The sequence below is a fragment of the Opisthorchis viverrini genome (assembly GCF_000715545.1).
Source record: "Opisthorchis viverrini unplaced genomic scaffold opera_v5_268, whole genome shotgun sequence".
NCBI lineage: Eukaryota > Metazoa > Platyhelminthes > Trematoda > Opisthorchiida > Opisthorchiidae > Opisthorchis > Opisthorchis viverrini.
Genome location: NW_008751926.1, coordinates 572,471 through 591,284, shown reverse-complemented (window position 1 = coordinate 591,284; position 18,814 = coordinate 572,471). Strand labels below are relative to the sequence as shown.

Sequence of the window (18,814 nt, the reverse complement as noted above, 5' to 3'; positions counted from 1 at the left end):
ACCTGATCGATGGGTCCTGTGGCGTTCTCCAAGGGGCAGCTGGTGTTTAGATCCCCACAAAGACGTTGACCAAGTCAAGGTCTGCAATAAACGTTTGCATTGATTCGCCACATTTTCTGGTATCCGGTCCACTTAGAAATTGAATGCGTTCATTTCACGGCTCATTGCTATGTGAACGACATCCTCGTAATTGTTGACGAAAGTATCTGTACAACAGAATTGCTAAGTATTCTCAATTCAATCCTTACTAATCTCAAGGTTACTATTGAGCCAGAACAGAAGGGACAATTAAGTTTTCTCAATATCATTATTGACTAGAAGACGACCTCGACCATAGATAGCAAAGTCCACATAAAGCGAAAGTGGAAAAGTCGATATATTCATCTCCCTTAGCTTTCCGTTGCAACAAAAACGTAACCTACTTAGATGCCTGACTGAGAGAGAGCAGTGAAGGTATGCTCCTCCGACCGCCCATAGAATGACCTAAGGTTTGTGCTCTCAAGACCTTGCAATCTATAAAGCCCAGACCTAAATGGTGTTCAGTTGGGGAGAATTCTGTCTGCATCGGACTTCCATTCGGAGGTGACTGGGTTGCTGAACCACTTACTGGAAGACTTAGAATCTCTGTTGATACAATATACATGGCTGCTAATCTCTCCTAAACCTTCAATCTCAACCAGACTGTCAGGCTCCGTTTGAAGGACCAATTGTCAGGTTCTGTCACCACCTTTCGCGTGTACTCATTGTGTGCTCGTGCCGAGTACCTTACATTGATCGTACGATAGAGCATTTGTTGGAAAGAATGCATGAACAATGCCGTATCTCCGAGTGGTATTTGGAAGAAACCAGGCTCAAGTACAATTGCCATCTCGTTTGACCGAAACCGGTCATATCATCGACAAAGAGAAAACCTTTGGTATCATATACCGGGTACCTCTGAACCGTCTATGACTGGCACGATCCAGACCGCTATTGATCACAGAAGCGATTGGAATCCGACTGCTGGACCCACAACTTTGTGTCCAAAAGAAACCAGTGTGACCTCTGAACTTGAAGTGGCCTGTGAAAAACCCGGTCTCACAAACCCGTCCGACATTGACGTCCCTTGATCCATTGACCTACCCCTCATCCAACTCCCTTCCTTTTATTTTTCTTGCGCTAAAATGTATGTACCGCCGATTTTAACTTTTTTCACAAGATTTCTGGTACTATATAAATTTGTGATGTATTAGCCAAGAGGAAAAATCACAGAAAACAAGCTTTGTACGCTACCTTCGTTTTTATCATGGGTATATTTAGCCACATCGTAGGTTGCGCTAACTTGGTCACGTGCCCCGGACGCCAGAGGGCCATCGGCCTCTCAAAACCTCTTCGTCTCATCATGTACGCACATCATCATCACGCGCCAAAGGGTTAGCACATGATGGCCTAACAGCCAGTCGTGAAGCCCACCATAGATTAACTGATCACACTCCACAGGCCGCGCTGGCTTGGTCACGTGCTCCTTTTGTCAGTCGACCGATGTGATCGGGGAGAACTTTTCTCACATTCACGCGAAGGGTGGAAGCAAACCACGAGAGGTCAAACACTAACTTGGCACCGAAGTATGAAACCGACTGCCGACAAACTCGGCTTCGCTGATCGTTGCCATCTCTCTGGATGGAGACACGATACGGGACACATCAAGGAGTAGAGGCATTGTCGAATGTGGCACAGTCCAGCGCTCAATGGTGCGCATGCATCCAAGCTGTTGTTTTCAATGTAAAACTTTTCCCAATCCCTCGATAGGAAGTCTGCCGAAATGCTCTGGATTCCCCGTCAGTTATATCAGCTACAACTTTCAATATGTAATTGTTTTCCCCTACCTTACAAGCTCATCGTTGGACGAAACTATGGAAACCACTACCAGCGCACATACATGGCCAGACGTCCATATAATCGGGCTACTGTGTTCAATGCACAGCTCAACATTTTCATTAATCTATGAATTAATGGGATGTGTTTCAGTCCATATCAGGATTTGTGCTCATTCTAGCCTGTTCTTCAGTGAACATAACTGGCGGTAGGGGGTCACTATAGGACTTGTGCAAAGCTTGTAGTGATGGTGAGGTTGTTATTGTTGGCTGTGGTGGTGGTGGATTCGAAGTATCCGAATAGAGTTATCGGCGCTTCCCACTTAGTGCTCTATTAAATTTGAACCACTGGTGACGCTCAGCTGCGACCGCATTTGGAGTATCCTACCCACGGTAAACTCGAAGGTATTCAAGCGCCTTGGAAACGCTGTGGTTCATTTATCAACAAAAAATGTCAGTTTTGGTGTACTGAACAGATGATATTAATGTTTGGTTATAGTACTATGGCAATGAGTCTGCACAACGGCTCTACGTTGCTTTAGGACGTCTGTACGCCACTTCTCGCTCTTGTACAGGGTTGCTCAAGAGCCGAGCGACACTGTGGGCGCCGCTTCCATGTGCCCCTTTCCAAAAATTTCGTAATGGTGTTCGTAATTCCAGACGGTTGGCCGTTGAACCCTTCGGTTTCAAAGGTTGGATCGTTGTTCTATCGACTCTGATGTTACGGACGTCTGAATGTCGAGCCAATGATACGTAACTTATTCGACTACTCTTGGGATTTTACTACCAGTTATCGTCAGTGTCCCGTAATTGACTCGATAGAGTCCACATTTCTTTATCACACAAACCAGCAATTCAGTTAACCTTGTATGCCGGATCTCTATCCTTTTGCTTTTATGTGTTCCCCCTTTAACCTTCAGCAATGTTAACCGAAAACCAAACTTCTGTGGATGTGGAAGAGGTTCCGTGTCCTGATGCTGTTCCCCACACATGTCACCGTATTACCGAGAGACTTTGCAGCTGTGTGATTCAACACCTCCACAGACAGTGCGCAAAAATACTCGCCGGTAGCTGGAGTTCCGCCGAAAATGTAGTCATTGAAAAACTGAGGTATGTTTCCACACACACGGCTCCTTGTCAGGCACTCAACTTACACAGCTGAACTCATAGTGTTCAAACTTCCAACAGACCCCAATTTTTCTCATCTGACCACAAAACGATTGCGTCCTTCTGTCTACCATTCTCCGGTCTTGGTGGAAAAACAGCACTTGAATAATATTTGTCCTTTACCGGGGATTAGAAGCAGTCAAGCCGACAACAATGTACCAGCGCATGTGTGTATTGCCCTGGGCTCGTAAAAGTGCACATATAGGTCAGTCTTTCATTTCACACATTGGAAATTTTTCCTAACCCATATCCTGATTGCACAGCGGTAATATACTTGAAAACGATGTGGTACTCGAGTTTTTGTGTGACCCTGGAAACAATGGTTTTCATTTATACTTCGTCATCAGGTACATCAGTGTTGAGTACTGAAGCCTCACTGCCGTACGACTACAAAGTTTATTCAGTTACATTTAAAGCCTTAAAGTAAAATAGGCAGTAAGATGATGCAGAAGGAACATGCCAACTTACCGCCAACAGTCTAAGTACCCACTCTCCACAGTCAGACAATGTGGAAAGGAACCAGTTGGACGCTACTGTCATCGAACTGCCACTATTTCTTATGAGGTATCTGAACGAGCAGAGCGAGTGTCTCGGACACCGCACCAACCTTGGTTTTCATACGGTGAACCATATGCTCTTCATCAATCCCATTTCGATTCTCACCAAAATCGGACCGTTGCTGCGGCAACATATTTCACGGCCGACAGTGTGAATGTCCGAGATCTGGTTTATTAGGATCGATACAAGAGCGCTGTTTTGATCTAAGTAGTGGGTCACGGGTCATGCATTCACCTTTGGCAGCGACACTACCCACTACACGTCAGTTGAAGCGACGGCCACGTGGCGCGTTAAACATACGGTAGAGATCTCGATATAACTCGTAAAATTTCTTAAAATACCCTGACGGGACGAACAGTGATATTTTTGAGAGCATGTAAAATCATTTGACTCTAAATACTCCAATAAGTGGCTTCTAGTCACACCGTTAAACTTTGTTCGCAAGTATGATGGTCTGAGGTCAACACCGTCGAGACTCTCCCTCGAGATGACGTGCTCAAGAAGATTCAGCTGGTGCTCGTCTCGACAACAGGTACAATTTCAGAGTTTACATTTACGGAATGTCCGGCTGTTGATCGGTATCTGAAATATGGTCATTAGCTCTCTGGGCAGACCTTCTGGATGTTGCTCCTCCGTGTATAACACAAGTCAGTTTCCAAGTCTTGCAGTTCTTTCATTGTTGCTCACTGTAAGGTGAGGAGGAAACTTGCCGCTTTTGAAAAAGTGTTTTCAACCAACCTTCAAGCAAGAAATCAAGCGTTGACTGTATGCTATCCAGACTTTCTAACATAGTTTGACCCCCCTCTCCGAAGATCACGCGCCGTTGGACTGTACTTATGTAGCATTTTTACTCGCATTTCAGAAGACTGTGTAGAACGAGTCACAGAAAGTTCACCGTCCTTGTCAGTGGTCGGTTTGATGAGCTTATTTGACATCACTTGCATCCGACAGTTTTTACTAAAGAAAACAGTTAAGGATATGAACAAACGAAATATACGGAACACGTGTGACTGCGCTTTTCCCTTTCCGGTTGGAATTTCCATAACAGACTCTCCAGTTCTGTTGAATGGTATAGTACTCCGTTGTTTTCTGCACAGCTTGTCTCCTCTGAGGAATTAATGAAGCATATTGAACTCTGCATGCATTTCAAAGTTCGTGTTTTGTAGAGATGTACTTTATCGGTTATTCATGAGACGGAACAGAAGACGCCTCTGAATGATGTGATAGGTGTGAAACACTGCGTTTTCTTGCTCAAATATCCCGTGCTAATGTCTATTCATGGCAACGAGTGACAGTGTGTTTGTTATCAGACTTACTGACCATTCCTTATCGTTGATTTACTCATTTTCGCATCGGAGAAGGTCCCCAATTCAAGCGTAAGTGCTTTAAATTCAGGAGAGCTTTGGAACGCTTTCAAAAAACGCACGAAGCTGCATTAAGTCTGAAATGCGATAAAGTAATTGAATGCTTCCATACCCGATGCTCCTTACCTTGAACTGAATCCTCTGTCGCCGGAAGTCGACAGTGAAGCCTTATCTTCACCAGTGATCGGAAAGTCTTCCATGTCGATAGATCACAGATTGAAGTGTTACATCTGTACACAAGAAGACAATTTCAATCGGGCATTGCTGGTTTTGGATGCCGTCTTAGCTTGCGAAAGGAGTGAATTGGCTTTTAGAACTCTGCTGCCTACATTCGAATATTTGAAGTCCAGGTATTGCCATGAGTATACAAGTGGTTGAGGAGTTTGAACGGGAAAAAACAGTACTTTTTCCCTCTCATGTTAGCCAGTTCCGGCTTATATCCCGTCTTTTCCTGAACTGGTCTTGATTTCCACTCGATTGAGATACCGTTGTGTGCACTGATTAAAAACATGTAAGACCGCAAAAATGAGTTGGTGGCTATCCCGAAACGGTAATAGAGACCATTAGTCAAAACCTTAAAATGACGCCAGGTCTAGGAGCTTTTTGGGCAGATGGACCAGGTTCTATCATCAAAATATCTCTTGTTGAGAGTGCACCACGGGGTGGCCTTACAGGTTGATTGCTCACAGGGTTCGGTTTTTTGTGTTTGACTGTAGTTGATAAAAAAATACCCCTGTAGATCCGGACTCGATTTCAGGTGAGGCCAGTCAGCTGCTGACCACTGATCAGCTGCTTTCACCCAACGGAAACGATGCAATGGTTAAAAATTACTGGCGAATTGTCTGACACACAGGCCTCGAGCTGTTCATCTGACCGGAGTTCGATGAACCATTTAGACTAGGTTTTATGAATGCAATTACGATCAGTTCATTGGCTTACTTGCTTAACGGGCTTGTTTACTATCTCATCGATCGGGAAAATGATCGATAGTTGACTTTTTGTCATGCGTGCAGTCGATCAGTCATGCGGGCATACTGCTGGTATCGTTTTGGGGTTTCCAGTTCGCTATCAGTTTCTCACACAACAGCTGCAGTGAACTGTGTTTATCCTTCATAAGGGAAACTAATCACAAGGTTCCCAAAAACTCTTCGACAGCTCGCGATCGGTTTCGCCCTTCTTGTGAGTAGTTTCCCCTACGAAAATATACTGAGATATCTCCAATACCGTACCAACTGAAACATGAGGCGGCCTGTGTGCAGCATATTCAGTTGTAGATTTCCATAAACGTGAGATTCGGTTGAGTCTCTCATGAAAACCAAATTGATATGCAAGTGATTATATTTGTCTTTGTCCTTGTTTCCGTTACGCGAAATAAACCTATCTGCGCTTCCTAACTTTGGGAAACGTACATAATGCCACAGCTCACTTGACCACTGTCTACGTTCGTATGAACTTAGCTCACCTGCTGAAGTTTATGCACAAAGAAACTATAAAGCTCTTCCCGTTTCACTCCCCTTGTGTCATTCTGCACAGGAAATAATGTAAAAAAGGTGACAATGTTCATATTGCGTGTCGTTCATAACTTTTGTCCTATTCCTGTCTAATATGCCAGTACTTTTGACGCCAGACGGTCGCCCGTTTGATAGGCTTGTACGGTTTTTGTATGCGAGCGGGTGGTAGACGACCCTCGCCCATGTCACTTCAGCCGCCCTAGCCTGTAGGAGAACTGAGTGGCTCGCCCCTCATCCAAACCGCATATGACATTACTTATTGTGCGCACAGATCCATTTGCTTCGCTCAATGTGACAGACCAACCCGGAAACGGATGCCAACCCACACTGATACGGAATGTAGCTACTACGGAGAACGTTGATGTGAATAAGACAATTTTGATGGATGGCACCACGCGGACAGGTGCTACAATTCTCGGATTGTACCCAGTTCACTACGCCATTTTGGAAATTTGGGACTATGTGAATCGCACCAAAACTAGGCTTACTTGCTGTGACAGTTCATGAGCTTGTCTAAACTTTGATACCTCCACAGGACTCTGTCAGCTCTTCGATGTAAGTCGGAATCTACCGCGTCCAGTACAGTGGGGTGACGAGGGAATACATTTGCATTCTTTCACTCAAAAGACGCTGTTGCAGTCGCCTCAACGACCAAGTACGTTTGCGACTACGTGGTGCATTTCAGTCACTTCGTTTCAGTGTCTGTGCCGCAAAAACTCCCGAATCAATGAGGCCTTCGACGATTTGCTAATTGTTTATAGACAACATAGCAGTGAAGCATCAGTGTTGAACAATGATGTCATGCTGTCGATGATGATGATGATGATGATGATGACATGGCTACTGCTAAACTCCAAAAATTCAGTCAGGTTGGACAGAGCACGGGGGTGAGATATGCCAAGTGGTTAGAGCGCTAATTTATTGACCGGAGGGTCCGTGGTTCGAACCCGACCTCTGCCTCTCGAATTCCCGTGTCTAGGTTTGGGCAACCTGGCAGTATACCAGCCCTCGTGCCCCCGTGTGGCATGGCAGCTAGGCACCGAAAGGGTGCTACGGCTGAACAACTGTAGACAGCATCCTTGCTGTCGATCAACAGCTCATGGCACTAAGATGATAACTCCTCATTCCGAAGTGACGAATAAGTGAGCCAGACTGTCAAGAGAATAGTCCATACGGTCTGAGTTCTTTTCAGGCTAAAACTGTATTGCCTAACATGAACCCATTGACTGAGTTGCGATTTGAAGCACAATTCTTTAGGAACTAATTCGACGTCTTCACCTATCTTGTTCGTATGAATAAGCACTCATCTATGTCTACTTTTCTCATTTATTTTTCCCAGGCACTGTGGCTTGAGCAACTATCTGTTCTTGGGATCGCTGAAGGATGATGTCCCAGTCGTTTCTGACGAACCACGACGAGTGCTGCTTCGAGTTTATGGTGAAGTCCTACGAAGTAGTACCGACTCCATAGTCATGGACTCAATCAGCTTCGCCCTGCTTGCCGAAAAACGAATTGGTCCCGGGCTGCATGGAATATTTCGTGGAGGTAGAATAGAAGAATATGTTCAGGTTCGGATTGGCGGTGTTTTCTTGGTGTATTGATTTCCAGCTTCAGTGGATCTGACATTTCTCCTCTGTTCGATAAGCTCCTATCCTTGCCACTGTCATCATGCATTTACTCTTTCATTCGGTGGCAAGCTTATGGGATCATGCACGTTCTTTGTTACGGTTCCACTAATAGTGGATAGCGTCAAATGATTATCAATCAGCAGTGTTTTTCCCAATAGGAAACGACACCAGAGTAGCAAAATGTCGGAAATGTGCGTCACGCATTAGTTACTCCTTACGTATCATTTCTGTCATTTCGCCTCGAAACCCTTACTTCTGTAGGTTCTGTCTGCTAGAGGTTCTGACCGAAACCTCCCCACCATCAACTCAACTCAGTTTTGGAGTCACAGATATCCGACACTCGGTATACTCGTCCACCTCGCAGGTTTTCAGTTGGACTCAGATGATCACTACTTTCACGGCTTTACTTTCACTTACGGTAACGGAAGTCAGTTTTGGCTAGAGTGAGAGGTGTGAGCTGTTGCGCTGTTCCGTTCACATATACCACCTTCCTGCCTACGCGCGGCAACGAACGGCAGTATTGTATATCCCTTTTGTCTGCTTGTATCCATCAATCTTATTAACATCTCAATGTTGTTGGCTTTCTCAACCCATGAATTTTAAATTAAATTATGAATTCACTGAGTGTGTATCAGATTCAAAGAGGATGTACTTGGTCTCCGTGAGTCCATCAGACGCGCTTAGATGGCGCGCGAGTGACTACAGTTATGAGCCCCGTATTTTGGGGTGAATCTTCTGCCATTTGAGAAGCTGTACCGTCATTATTGATCGGGAAAAGAACGCCTCATTGATTGACTGGAGGAATGAAGGGGACATGGTACGAATGACAAGTGTATTGAAAAGTCCGGTATTATCGAAGAGTATGTATTGGGAGTGTCTTTTTAGCCCGCAAAGTTATCGAACTTCGGACAGATCACCAGGACTATACCCATTGCATACGCACTTCAGAATAATCATTATTGCTACTCGGTGCCAGACAGAATGAGCTTTTCGAGCAAGGCAGCGCGGCAGTTCATTGATTCTTCCACGATCAGACTTCGGTTACCGCACATGAAAGTCCTGAAGTAACCAATCCACAATGAGTTACACTAGTATACCGCGCGTGAGAGGCCTGTGACTCCAAAACTGAGTTCAAGGACGGAGAATCACCAATCAAAACATCATCCATACTCTAGTTCAGAGTGTGACAATTTGATTTGTAGATGAGATTGATGCGAAATGACAGTAGGATAGTCGAAAGTCCTTATAATTTTACCACATAATTTTCTGGCGTTTTGATGTGTCTACCTCATTTGCTTCAAGTAATATTTTTGAAAGTTGTGGATTTGTCCCCTGATGAAACCCAGGCCTCGCTAGCCGAATATCATTCCATTGCATCCACTTCCACTGCACTGCAGCGGCAGCAGCAGCAGTTCCGCCCACTATGGTGTATCAAAAACACGATAGCTTAAGGCGGCATTTAATGGAAATCAGTTAAGAATGCTTACAGAGTACTCGCAGAATTATCCACGCTGAGCCGTGGAGGTGTGACACGCTCATAAAAAGTCCCGCTCATTCCGACCAATCACGACACGCCGTTCGGCCCTTAGCTGGTTCGTGACCCAGCGGTCCAGTCGATGTGCCATTATTCCAAGCAGCTTGCCTCCAGACGCCGCCAACATTAGAGTTTTGCCGAAAAATATGGGTAGGTCGTTGGCAAGAGGTAAAAGCCTCACTACTTTTCGGCTGGCTTTCTATAACATGCGAAAGCCGCTCCTTAGATCGATCTCAGCATCCGATGACCCGATAGCATGTTTGCCTTGTGCTGTAATGTTAGAGATTTCATTGATGGCGCAATTTTCACTATCCTCAAATACTTCCAAGCTTCGATTCCTGAAGGTGTGTGTCTGGAGGTCAAAGTAATTTAGATGGAGGTTTTTTAGTATCCGTTGAAGTTTTCTGTCCCGCGCTCCAGTCGCTTAGTACAGAGGTAATCATCACTCGACTGTACCTAGCTACTGCTTCTGAGTTTTTGACCCATTGCCTTCCTCTTAATCCTTTACCACTTTCTGTTTGGAAATCACACATTATTTCCCCCTCTTTCTAGTCAAGACCCCTGACCTCTGCAGAACTATCTTTGCCAAGTGTATTTACAACGGTGGCACGGCATATGGCACGAATACATTCGCTAAACATGCCGTTTTGCAAGCAGCCCACATTCATTTTCAAAATGATCGAACGACACTTGTCTCAGCTAACCGGTGTCAACTCGCCGCCGCGTCGACCGACACCGGATTTGGACACTGCATCCACATTGGCCGCACAGGCACAACAAGATGTCGATATCGCAGATGGTGTTGATGATTGTCTGGACGGTTGGACTGAGGTGTCCTTCGCGGAAGCTCAGGAAATGACTTCTAGTCTTCTGCTGGTAGAAGAATTTGAATGGATAAAGTGAGTTTCAATCTCCAATTCTTCTCTTGGTTCATACGACTCCAAAACTTATTTCTGAAATGAAACCGCGGAGTTCAATATTTAACTGTCCGTTCGTGGTGTTATTTGTTTGTGAGGAGCACCATTATAAACCTCCGAACAAACAGTCAATTGCTTCTCGCATTCTCAGTATTTCATAACGGAAAACTTCAGGGTGGCTTCTTCCTCTTTAAGCGAGTGCTCGGATGTCGATCGGAGTTCTCATGAGGTTGTCGAAGTAATTTTGCAGTGACCTTATTTCGATATTTAGCTGCACAATGTGAAGCAAACTCGTGGCAAGCAGTCATTGAATTACAGCGTGCGGTTGAGTGATCCCCTAGCCAGACTAATGGAGGACTGCTCCGCCGGTGCTGGGCTGATTTCTAACACGCTGGTTTTTCCGCGTGTCAGGTGCCCACGACGAAAAGACACCTTTCGTTGAAAACTGCAACAATAAGTGCTCTGTCTCTATTGCCATCAAGAAAGTTGAGTTTCATCCGTAGCCCTGACCTAGAGACACAATTGCTTATCAACCAAAAGCGGGAGTATGCGTTCGCACACTCGACCATCATCTCAACACCAAATTGGTGGCTGCATAGCTGAGAGGTAAAAAGGCAACCCTTACTCGAGGTCAGTTCATTAGGTCAGTGTATTCCAATGGATTTGGATGCAGGCCTGTCTGTGAACCAACAAACACTGCGTTTAGCTACAGTTTTTTCTGTCACGAACAAGCAATACTCTGTATGGTAAGCCCGAGCAGCTCGCTAATCAAGGCGCGGGCCGCTAATCGAGAAGTTCGTCATCTGAACCCCATCTGTTTGATTGTTCCTGTCTAAGCTTGGACAAACTGACAGTGTTTTAAACATACTACTTTCAAATAAATCATGGTTGTATGGCTGCGAAGCATCAGTGTTGAACACTATTAGCCAAAGAGGCACCGCAACTTAATGTCTTAGTTGGCCTTGGTTGAATCGGTCACCCGGACGACCATTTAGGAGAGTTTCATCCAGTAAGGCACCTTTAACTCTAGGATAGAGTGCCACTCTCATATAGAACATTCTATGAACCACTACATCAAGGGTGTCAGATACCTAGGGGATGTAATTTTGAAATATTAAGGCCACAACCCTCAGTGTGTGAAGTTCGTATGCAATTTAGAGGTGCGATGTTTTGGTGGTACTGTCAAAAATTATCTTGTGAGCAATTTCATGTAGCACATCCGTTAATTAAAATGGACTTATTGAACTGATGAAAGCACTACATCTGTTGCTCTAATAATCTTCAGGTAACTAACACGTGGGTTTGGTGGCCCCGGTTTATGTAAATCCTAACGGATGGAAAGCTAAGCAACTGAGAGTCAATGATAGGCTATGTGAGGATCTCAGAATCACCTGTATTCTGTTTTCATGGTTTTGTTTCGTAGGATTTAAATTTGCTTGTTTGTCTTCCGTTTTTCTCAACTCTAAGTCTTCACGCCACCCCCCCCCCCAGTATCTTTGTACCTTGAATCACTTTGGTTTTATGGCAGTACTATAGGGAGCGTTAAACCCCGGAACCCGAAACTGCCTGAAAAATTTGATCGGTATTTTCATTAATCCTGTGTGAAGCCGCGAACTTGTAAGTTGGAGTAAAGTCCGTAAAGTCAATCCTGTTGCTTGAGCGAATGATGCTGGTTTGGAAAAGGCGATATCCCAATTCTGGTTCATATTGAGGTCCCGTTCACAACATGTTCAGGTTATGGTTCTCCGCACCGTTTATTCTACTTAATTTTCATTCCGGTTTCCAGGTCTCAGATAAAACGTATCCCTGAAAATCTTCTCCCGGTCGTATTCTGCCACAATGATTTCCAAGAAAGTAAGTAAGCAGACTACCATACTGACTGTGTCTGATTTTGTATGAAACACGCGTCGGAGATAACAGTCGGTTTACATGAAGTGTTTCAGTAGAGCTTTGGAAGAGTTTAATTTAGTTCCGAAATGGCTCGGAATTTGATCGGTATTTTCATTAATCCTGTGTGAAGCCGCGAACTTGTAAGTTGGAGTAAAGTCCGTAAAGTCAATCCTGTTGCTTGAGCGAATGATGCTGGTTTGGAAAAGGCGATATCCCAATTCTGGTTCATATTGAGGTCCCGTTCACAACATGTTCAGGTTATGGTTCTCCGCACCGTTTATTCTACTTAATTTTCATTCCGGTTTCCAGGTCTCAGATAAAACGTATCCCTGAAAATCTTCTCCCGGTCGTATTCTGCCACAATGATTTCCAAGAAAGTAAGTAAGCAGACTACCATACTGACTGTGTCTGATTTTGTATGAAACACGCGTCGGAGATAACAGTCGGTTTACATGAAGTGTTTCAGTAGAGCTTTGGAAGAGTTTAATTTAGTTCCGAACGGGATGGCTCGGATTGGAGCCACGGGCCTGAAGGTCCGTGATTCGAACCCAACCTGTGCATCCCGAATTCTCCTGTCTAGGCTTTAACGAGTTGGCAGCATCTTAACCCTCATGCTTCCTTCGGGTGGCATGGCATCCAGGCACCGAAAGGGTGTTACAGCTGAACGATGTTTTGTAGTTCACTCACAAAAACAGCTGAAACTCGACCTGGCACCTAGGTCAATGGGTGAACATTCAAAACGCAGTGATCTTCCAGAGCGTGACTATTTCTCGGAGGGTTCACAATGCCGTCCTCTCTCACCCACATCTTACCCTGAGGTCTCATTTGAAGAGGGACTTATTCCAAAGCTGGCTAAAGTGTCCCCTTCCCTGTGGCATCCTATCTTCAAAGTCTCTTACAGTTGACAATGACGATGATCTTCAAAGGTTTATAGTAGGAGTTACTCCGTTTCACCCGCAACACAGCGTCGCGTTTACCTCGACAGGAAGACAGTCCATGTAAGTATCGGGTGTTTATTCGTTAGCAGCAGTTATTGAGGGTTATCCTTTATGGAATCCATGTGGCATCTCAGGTATTAGCATTGATAAGTTTTTCGGTAGTGTCATGCCGCGTATTGTGTGTGTGAACAGTGAATTGAAATTTCCGTACCGACAAGCAGGGTTTGCCAGGTTTAGTTGGGGTCCTGTACAACTCATTTCTAACTGCTGTTTGTCATCCAACAATTGCTGACGTAAGATCGGCCATTGGCCGAGCGCTTTTCTGGTTGGGTTTCGCCTGATTCGTCTCGCGCATGGACGGAAACCGTACGGGAGGGTGCATTCAATGGGTCTGGACTGCCTATCTACTATTTCTTGTCGTTTGAGTTTGGATCTTATGCTGTTCAAGGTTTGGAAGGATGTGGGATCAACGGAAGTCGCCAGAAGACTGTCCAACTGATACGCTTTTTGAAGCGCTCGTTTTACTGTCATCCACTGTTGATGTTTACCATTTTTCTCGAATTTCCTGCAATGTTTCTTGTACATCGCCTGAAACCCCTACAGATCCTAAGTTGTAATCCCATGCGTCATGTCTGTGGGTTTTGGGTCGTAAGCTTCCTAGTGGAATCGATGTAACCCAGGGATCCGTGTAGTGTGATGCTGATGAATCTAGAAATCTGAAAATGAAAAATATCTCAGGCTCCTCAAGTTAATACAGCTTTGGCTATGCATTTTTAATAAAATTAGTTCACGAACCGTTTAAACAGTTCCTTATTATATTATTCTTCCAACGCCTGGTGAGGGAAATCGCCCAAGACTTTAAGACTAACCTCATATTCCAGAGTTCGGCTGTCTTTGCTCTACGGGCAGCCAGCGAGGCCTACTTGGTTGGTCTCTTTGAGGACACTAACCTGTGTGCTACTCATGCCAAGCGGGTCGCCATCATGCCCAAGGACATCCAGCTTGCACACCGCATCCACTATCACTTTCATTAAGCGCAAAATACGAATGCCTGGCTGCAAATTCAAAAACAATCCAACTACTGCATTCAGTGTCTGACTTTTTAGCCATAATGTCATTATCAGGTTGACCACACATGCAGTTTTGTGTAAGGTCTAAACTGCGGTAGAGCGAGAGTACTCTATCTGCTTTTTCTTTGTATCTGCTTAGCTTTTGTGGTCTAGCTCATGGCAGGTTTTACTTTGGCCGTTCTGTATGCTCCAACAGCATTAATGTCGATGAGATTTGGGACTTTTGAACTCTGCAACGGTAATCTATATTAAAGTACTACTTTTAACAATTCTCACAGATCTGAGTAATGAGTTATCCAGGTTAGTGTTTTTGGGGCTTTTCACATTCTGGTGAGAACTCAGGAGAATTGTTACAAAATCTAACACCAGTTTTCCGAAAATTGTTTATAGAAGTTAGGATTGGCTTTCTAATAGCGCTCATTCCGTCTCGCTAGATCTTTGCTACACAAACGTATGACAGAATTTGTGGTATTTTCCCGTCCTCCGTCTCCTTCCCCTCCGAGACGGTGGGGGAAAAAGGTAGGTGGTCGTCTTACATAGGACGGGAACGAGCAAGGCAGCCAGTGCAGTCAGCAACTACTCCTGACAAATTGATCCATACAGGCCCGAAGAACGATTGGTTGTTCCGCACTCCTCATAGAAGTGTTCAGCACGCTCGGTTGCGTATGAGTTGGGCGAAATTGGCGATGTGGTTTAACCAAACTATGCTTCGAGTACTGTTTCTCGATTTGATTTTGGGGCAATTCTCTCCAGGATCAGAAAAAATTCTATGGAAACTTCAAACGAGTAACCACATATTCTCTTTTTTTGTAGTGTTCTTCCCATAAAAGGTGTAGTCACTGGTTTTGACAGATTTCAACTTGTCATCACTAACGAAGCAAAACCCGAAAAGGGGTGCGCCACAAAATCGTACAACCATTCTGATTTTCGGTCTTACCTTTACTGTCGTTTTGCCAAGGGCACTCATGCTTCTTATAGAGACCACATCCATCTAGCCAAAATAAAATTAAAGTGATAATACTTTTTCGTGAGCTTTGTTTAATAATAACAATAATTGTACGGTTGTAACACTTCCGGTGCCTAGCTGCCATGCCACCCGAAGGAAGCACGAGGGCTGGGATACTGCTAGGTTGCCAAGGCCTAGACAAGAGAAGTTGAGATGCAGAGGTCGGGTTGAGACTGCAAATCTTCTGGTCATTAAGTTCACGCTATAACCAACCGAGCCATCTCGCCCCCATCCTCTGTTCAACCTGACTGGATTTTTAGGGGTTAGCAGTAGCCTAGTTCTTGAGCTTCGGAAAAGCCGATGACGACGCAAGCCCCCGAAAGGCCGTAGACAATAGCAAAGCCCAGGGAGACTGGGGCGTACTTTTGCTCATCCTGTCTGTAGTCGTGATATACCCGTACTCTTCCCGTACATTTGGTTCAAAATAGGGTTCTGACATTTTTGAGACCCACTATATTACTTGCTGTTTTCACGGCAAGGAAATTCAACCAATGGGTGTTACTTCGCCATTAAAGTCCCCTGGAACTCCCTCGAACTCGTCTCCTTCTAAGTTGTTATCCATGTAGCTTTTTGGATACCTTTCATATGTTCTCACACCCGAACTACGGCTGTTTCCCCCCATTGTCTGAAAACGTGTTTGCGCCATAAGTTTTGATTGTGGCAACCGTGGACAGAAGTAGTGACTTCGTTGGTCAAGGTAGACATAGTGATATGGTTGTCTGAAATAACGTTCTACTTGATCAGATGATTGTCTGGCTCATTGTTGTCACGCCCTGTATGTCGTAACATCATAGGCTTCGGTTAGACTGACACTTAGCTTGTTTGCCGCACGTGTGTTGTGTCTCATGGAGTTGGTAAGCACGTAGACTGAACGTCGAATGACATACTGAAATAGTGCATTTTATGGAGGCTTTTTAGTACGTAGTGGTTCAGTTTCAGCATACTTGGGTTTCAGCTCTGCATATTTATTTCAGCCATGTAGCTTACATAGAGAAGACGTAAAAAGACTGTTCACAGTTTTCAAAGCCGCAGTCCTACTTTTGTTCGCGTAATCATAACATCCACAGGGAACGTCTGTCCAATGGGAGGATGTGTCCTAGTCCAAAAAAATCTCAGTTATTTGAGGTACTTCGTTCTTGTCGGGACTTCCTATGTGTCCACATGATGTGTTTCAAATAGGATGAAGCGACTTGTGTAACTTTTCGGGTTTGTAAGAGGATATTACCACACTTTCCGGAGATTTAACTACTCAGTTAAGCCCCGCTTGTTGTGTTACTATTCTTCACATTGAGAAAACGGAATTGCTTTGATGCTGCACAGCATCCTGGCTTAGATAGAACCAAATGATCAGAATGCTCCCTAGAAAATTTACTAAGCAGAGGGCACTGGCTTTGTCGTATTACCGCCTCCTCGATTCTAACCATTGTCGGAAACATACTTGTACTGAATTCTGCATTGCTACGAGCTACCTATGGTAGACAGATGAAGTGGATTGCTATCATGGTTGGAGTGCATACCTTGGCTATGCAGTGGATGGAATAAATATCTTATTAAAAAGTATTCTATCCTTTCTCGGAATTCATCAATCGCTTTCGGTGTGAGTGGGGTTATCTTACTGGAAAATAGCCAATTCTGATCAGTCGGCTAGGAAAATTTGGCCCGGGCCGTACAGTGTTTTTCTCCTATCTGCTTGCTTGCACAAGGTCGTTGATGCCTCCCGTGACAAGCGACCCTTGCGTATTTTTGTATTCTGCCAAAATGTACTTTTTGTCGACGTAGCGATAGGGGCTTATTATTTGACTCAAGGTGATCTTCCAGTGCCGTCGACTTCCCAGAGTTTATCAGTTGTCCGTTTTCTCCCAGTGCAGATTATTTTGTTTCCGCGTAGTTTGCATTTTCAATCTCGTTCCAGCTTTAAATCCGACTGGAATAGCGAGCTGAGCTTGATGGACCTTTTAGGCAGAGTGCGTCATGTTGTAACTATATGTTTCTTACACTTTCCTGTATTAAGTGAATAACATTGGTTGAATCTTCACAGCCGTCGGCTGTTGTGTACTTTCGCATTTATGCTAACGCACTCCTCAAACTGATCTACCTGAGTGGCAAATCCCATTCCCATATTCTTTAATGATCACTCTAAAAGCCACTCGATTCATTGAGTCGAATTCCCTAGGAACACCAAGGCAAGTGGCGATGGTTCTCACGGTTACTATCTCCTTCTCCAGTTTTCATTATGTCCACTGTGAACATCAGGCTGTTAACTGCCACCCCACTTTCCATGCATGCACCTTAATTTATGATAACTGGTTCAGCCAGTAACACGGGCATCTCAAACAACTTGCGTGCCCCGCTCCAGTTTTGTACTAGCTACATCCTCAGTTGTAAACACTTTCTGTTGGACAAATCATGCGCTAGCGTCGGTAGTTTGGCTTTTTCGTGTTACGAATTATCTTTGAAAGGTATTTCCACGAGTTAGGCAACTGGGAAACGTACCAGTGTTGTACAATGCTGCTTCTTTAAATCAGGTCCTCCAACGCAGTATCGGATTTTTTCACTATATTCATCAAATCTTCGGAGTTCGAACCATGCGGCTTTCTGTCTTGAGTTTCTCCGTAAGCTCTGAACCACCCTGAGTTCTTCATCCCCAACACTCAGGAAGAGTACTAGTGCTGTCATGTGTTTTATGATCATGGGATCGAGCTACTATTAGATAAAAATTCCACCCCCTCGCACTACTAACGATCTGTAAGTAGCCCAGAGGAAGTATATGTCGCACCATGAGTGAAATTTCCATCTGAGAAGTCGTCATTCTAGGGGCCAGTCAATACGTGACCACGTGTTGTGGGTTCCGTGATTGTAGAACCAGTGGTTGTCCACATCCGACTCGTCAATGTCTTGGCAATGGTTAAGGGGCGAGATGGACCAAGTGGTTTGAGCGCGAATTTACCGACCGGAAGGTCCGTGGATCGAATCCGACATCTGCCTCTCGACTTCCCCTGTCTAGCCTTGGGCGACCTGGCAGTATCCTAGCCCTCGTGTCCCCTTCGTGTGGCATGGCAGCTAGGCACCGAAAGGGTGCTATAGCTGAACGATTTTTCTATTTTTGGCAGTGTTTAACGCAAGGTGTACTCGCTACTCGGATGCCATGACGTTAGACCATTTGTTATCCATTTTGTCCAGTGGTTGTTCTATATTCGGTTGTTTACGGCGGCCAAACTAGAACGCACCGTGTTTTCACGAACAGACCGCACATGTTTTCCGAGAAAGTGGTGTCTCGGTCATGTTTACGATAAGTACTCTCTGTTTTCGTTTTCTCGGTTCTTGTTGACGTCATCCACCAGTTCATGTGTGACTGTCTAGTCCTGTATGACGTCCGCG

General features: G+C 44.8%; 2 protein-coding genes across 2 annotated transcripts; both read left to right on the top strand.

The window, feature by feature from the left end:
* Window positions 1–2,775: 2,775 nt before the first annotated feature.
* T265_09334 (hypothetical protein) lies at window positions 2,776–7,523 on the top strand (the record flags this gene model as incomplete). Its single annotated transcript, XM_009175367.1, has 2 exons — window positions 2,776–2,963; window positions 7,433–7,523. The coding sequence occupies 2 exons, from the start codon at window positions 2,776–2,778 to the stop codon at window positions 7,521–7,523; spliced, it is 279 nt and encodes a 92-aa protein (XP_009173631.1).
* Window positions 7,524–7,563: 40 nt separating this feature from the next.
* Window positions 7,564–13,028, top strand: T265_09333 (hypothetical protein; the record flags this gene model as incomplete). Its single annotated transcript, XM_009175366.1, has 6 exons — window positions 7,564–7,595; window positions 7,793–8,021; window positions 10,168–10,514; window positions 12,319–12,390; window positions 12,732–12,799; window positions 13,003–13,028. 6 exons carry the CDS (start codon window positions 7,564–7,566, stop codon window positions 13,026–13,028), a joined length of 774 nt encoding a protein of 257 aa, XP_009173630.1.
* Between the last annotated feature and the right edge of the window lie 5,786 nt (window positions 13,029–18,814).